Raw genomic sequence first — 5,069 nt, 5'->3', positions numbered from 1 at the left:
ATATATGATCTTATAAGTCGTCATGATTACAGATGTCTTAGAGAGTTGTCGTTCTTTAATAAATTAATTTTAAACACCAATCACTAATAACATTCTCAATTTTCGATCATTTTGAATTTCATTTATTGACGTGGTACTCTGGAAATGTGAAAAATCGTTCAATAATTGTTTTATGTCTATCATTCATATTCCAAATGGTAAATTCTTAACCCAATTATGTTAGTATTTTAGTTCAATAAGAAACCAATCTTGTTCTAAATTATTGTTTTTATCTTAAATGTATAAATTGTTTAGACAATGCAAATATCATTTTTTTTTCAATAATTAAGATCGACTTTAGAATATGTGACATTCAAAATTTAAATTTAAATTTTATTTGATTTGCTATTTCTACGTTTTTGAATTGTGACTTCTTTATTTTTAAATTTTTCTTTAAATTTAATTTTCTCGTATTTTTACTTTTTTTATTTACAATGTATACTTTTGTTGTAAGCAAATATGCATGTATTTACTTTTAATTTTGAGAATGTAGAAAATAAATTTCAATTAAGTTTACTCTCTCCATAGTCTTCATAATAAATTAATGCACACATGATTTATACCTAGCATTGAGAAGGAATTAGTACACAAACACCCTTTTTTTTCCTAATTAAGTGTCAATTTTAATACACGACTTGTTACAATTTTCACAAGGTAAAGGAAAAATAATGTTAACCAACCAAATACCCTATCATATCTCCACATTTCTCAAAGGTTAGTTTGTTTTCTTTTCACCCCTTCCCCCATTTTTTTTTGGACATTTTGTTTCCACCTTTGACCCATTTACCTATATCCCCTCCCAACCACCAAAACCACGATGCAATTTACATGTACAATGAATCCATAACCATTTTTTTTTCATCACTCATCAACTTCACCACCGAAGAAAAAACATAGGGTTAAAACAAATGAACCCTTTTATATAGGCTAATAATAATAACAACCCACCACCACTAAAGTGAAACAAATGAATCACGCCTCTTCTTAGTATGAGCTTCTGGATTTCCTTTTCTCATCATAGCTGCAAACTCATCATAGTTAATACGTCCATCCTGCACATATATCACAATTTCCTCATTATATTTATCAATCGCATATTCATTAGGATATTAAGAAATTTAAACAAGGATCAAATATGAATAGGAGTGTACACGAGTTGAATTGAATCGTTTTTCTGTTAAATTTCATATTCAAACTGATCAATTTTATGTTAAGTTTATAAAGAAAAATATTTTTTTTTATTTTAAGAAAATATAAATAAATTTAAATACTTAAACATCTAAAATATAATAAAACTATATCACAATATATCATTTAATATTTACAATACATTCACAAATACAATAAATCAATTAAATTAGCAATAAATTTTCAAATATAATTTAACAACTAAATTTAAATTATACAGTAAAAAAGAATAATATATATGTCATGTTAATGAGTTACATTGAGTTTAAATGAGTTGATTTAAATTAGAATGGAATTTAAATGGGTAATGCAAGTTGAGTTTTCGCGTAAACACCCCTATATATAGTTAAGTATTTGTATGATTTCGATGCAACAAAAATTGATTTTTGAATGTGTGACAAATTTGATTTAAATGTGAATAAATTTTCTTAAATTAATTTTAATTAAAAATTAGTTGAATATATAAAAAGTAATTTATATTTGTATATTTGTAAATTGAAAGATATATTGAAGCATAAAAGGTGAAAAGTTTAAATTTATATTTCAAAATATAATCCATTTTGTAATTAAAAATAATTTTACCTTAAAAAATAAATAATATATGTTTGATTTTGCAACGACAAAAATTGATTTTTTTTACGTGACAAAATTTCATTTAAGTGAACTACTTATAAAATTATTTTTAGTAAAAATATAATTGAATACATATAAAGTAATTTATATTTATAAATAACTTCATATTTGTGAATTGAAGAATGTGAAAGGTCTAAATCTCAGCTTTACTAGGGGACATCTAAATATTAAAATCAATTTTTTTTATCTAGAATCACTTTATTTTCTTTCTTAAATTAAAATCCAAAAATACATTAAATATAACACTTACATTATCTCCATCAACTTCTTGAAGGATATCCTTGATGTCTCTGCCATCATGCATGTTGTATTCACGAAGAGCTTGATCTAATTCTTCAGTAGTAATGAACCTACAGGTTTATACATATGGTACAAATAATGAGATAAAACATTCAAAAACTACCATTTACAAATCAAATATACATTGAATTAATTAATGTAGTTGTTTTTCTTACCCGCTGTTATCTTTATCAAAATATTGGAAAGCAGTGTAAAGATGTTCTTCTCTATTCATTCTGTTCAGATGCATTGTTGCTGTGATGAACTCATCGTAATCTATTGTTCCATTTCCATCAGCATCAGCCTGTAATTTGTACAAGTTGAGAAAATCTATATGTTTCTATGTTTGTTATTATAGTTTAAATTGCGTTCCACAACTACAATTATAATATAAAGATTTTATCGGTCTTTATAACAATATTGCAATTGCATCGAATGCTTTTGTTTACATTTTTCTCAATCATGTTATTTATCATAGTTTTAAATTGCGTTATGCAACTGTAATCGTAGACGCAGTATAATTTTTTATTTAATAATCTCTATAAAGGCATTGCAATTATTACAATTTAGAACTATGGTTAAAAAAAAGGGAGGAATTATTAGAATTTGAATTGTTTAGATGATAAAAAAGTGGAAAAGAGGATAACTTACAGCTTCCATTAATTGTTTAACTTCTTGTTCTGAAAGCTTTGTCCCCTGTTTTGCAAGCCCTTGTTTGAGTTCTTCAATTGTAATGGTTCCACTATTGTCAGTGTCCATACCCTTGAACATTTCTTTCAATCCCATGATTTCTTCTTCTGATAAGCATCCAGCAATCACCTAATTCATTTTTGTAAACTTTATTGTTAACTTTCTTTGTAACTAATTTTATATACGCTATATTTATAAATTAAAATGATCTGAAAACAGCTTCTGGAACATGTTTCAGAAGCTGTTTTCATAAATTTTCTTAAATAATTTTAGAAGTGTTTATGTCACTAGATAAACTTGAATAAGTAAATAATTATAAAATTTAAAAAATTAATTAAGCAAAAGTAAAAAAATTACCTTTAGAGCAACTTTCTTAAATTGGTTCATTGCTCTGAACTGTTTGAGCCTATTCAATACAGCATTGTCAATAGGTTTATCTGGTGCTTCTCCATCCTCCTTGATCCAAGGATGATCTGTTTTTTATTCAAATTTTTTATATTTGATTTATTTTGTTAGTAAAATCATGAAACTGTAAATGAATCAAGCATTTTAATTTTTCTTGTTCAATAAATAACTAAATTAAATAGACAAAGAAAATATGCTTACTCAAAACTTCATATGCTGTAAGTCTTTGTTTGGGATCTGAATTTAACATTTTGCTTACAAGATCTTTTGCTGCAGGTGAAATTGAAGGCCATGGATCGCTTGTAAAATCAACGTGGCCTCTTAATATGGAATTGAATATACCATGTTCAGATTCTGTATAAAAAAAATTATTTTATTTTCAGTCACACAAGCAATGCACATATTTATACCATAAATTTTAAAATATTATTTTGTCATTTAATTTGTTTTATAAGCTATATATATTGGAATTCATAACAAAATTCAATACCTTGAAAATAAGAATTAAGATGAATATAAAAACTATTTTAATTTTCTATTTTCGTTCTCAGAATGAGAGGCTCTTGAAATGAATAATTCTATATATTTAAAATATAAAATAAAATTATCAAAAGAATCATTTTAATAATTTAAAAAATAAATTATCCCTAATTAACATTTTGTATTTTCTTCATTGTGATGATTTACTTCAAAAATCAAATAGTCTCATTAGCAAATTAATTAAATGAGCACAAGTTTTTTAGAAATAAAAACAAAATATTTTCTCAAATAATCCACACTAAATTAACCTACACAATAGAACAATTAAGAATTAAGTGATAAAGAAGGTCAAATGTTGGATTATGACCATCAACATATTACTAAAATTTATTAAAAAAATTAACCTGCCCAAAAGGGAGGGACACCACAAAGAAGAATGTATAGCATGACACCAATACTCCATATGTCAACTTCTGGCCCATATCTTCTCTTCAACACCTCTGGTGCTATGTAATATGCACTACCAACAATGTCCTTGAACATCTCTCCTGTTCAAAAGGTTAAAATCACTTTTAAAATATGCTTATGTAGCACATGGACAACATATTAAGGTTCTATTATCTTAATTAAAATGTTTATAAATCATTTTATTCATCTTTATGCTTCAAACCAAAGAGGCACATCTAATAATCACTAAGACTCTAATTTGGTGTAAGAAAACATTTTTAATTTTTTTTTTATCAAATAACTTTTCTAATTTTGTAAAAGGCAACTATAATATATAAAATGAAAATGATTCTCTAAAACTCAAAAAAAGTTAGTTTAATATATAAATTTGAAAATTTCATGTAATAGAAAGATATGAGTAAACAAAAAAGAAATGATATATAGGAAATGAACCTTGTTTGAAAAAAACGGATAGACCAAAATCTGTGGCTTTGAGGGGTGCATTTTCATCCTTATTCAACAATAAGAAATTTTCAGGCTTAAGGTCTCTATGAATAACACCCATTGAATGCAAAGTATGAACTATTTGAACAATTGTTCTTAATAAAGAAGCTGCGGCACGTTCCGTATAATGTCCCTTTGCAATAATTCTATCAAATAATTCACCACCCGCACATAATTCCATCACCAAATGAACCGATTGTTTATCTTCATATGCACCTTTTAATTCCACAATATTTGCTTGACCCGTTAGGTGATGCATTATTTGCACCTCCCTTCTAACATCCTCTATATCCTCTTTATTCACTAGTTTTCTCTTTGCAATTGTTTTGCATGCAAATTGTTCCTTTGTTACCTTATGTGTGCATAAATGTGTTACACCAAATTGTCCTCTCCCTAGCTCTTTC

At 26.2% G+C, this 5,069-nt stretch overlaps 1 protein-coding gene across 1 annotated transcript in view; it reads right to left on the bottom strand.

Annotated features, from left to right (window-relative positions):
* Window positions 1-619: 619 nt before the first annotated feature.
* Window positions 620-5,069, bottom strand: part of LOC101503036 (calcium-dependent protein kinase 2-like) — a 4,885-nt gene continuing 435 nt past the window's right edge. Inside the window, exons 2-9 of the mRNA XM_012719384.3 lie at window positions 4,615-5,069; window positions 4,119-4,262; window positions 3,436-3,588; window positions 3,187-3,302; window positions 2,791-2,958; window positions 2,316-2,443; window positions 2,111-2,210; window positions 620-1,091 (exon numbers count right to left, since the gene is read on the bottom strand). Of these exons, the coding sequence (XP_012574838.1) occupies window positions 993-1,091; window positions 2,111-2,210; window positions 2,316-2,443; window positions 2,791-2,958; window positions 3,187-3,302; window positions 3,436-3,588; window positions 4,119-4,262; window positions 4,615-5,069 (1,363 nt within the window). The 3' untranslated portion in view covers window positions 620-992. The remainder of the gene's footprint in view (window positions 1,092-2,110; window positions 2,211-2,315; window positions 2,444-2,790; window positions 2,959-3,186; window positions 3,303-3,435; window positions 3,589-4,118; window positions 4,263-4,614) is intronic.

The sequence above is a fragment of the Cicer arietinum genome, chromosome 5 (assembly GCF_000331145.2).
Source record: "Cicer arietinum cultivar CDC Frontier isolate Library 1 chromosome 5, Cicar.CDCFrontier_v2.0, whole genome shotgun sequence".
NCBI lineage: Eukaryota > Viridiplantae > Streptophyta > Magnoliopsida > Fabales > Fabaceae > Cicer > Cicer arietinum.
Note: the sequence above shows the minus strand (reverse complement) of the source record. Positions and strands in the feature narration are given on the sequence as shown.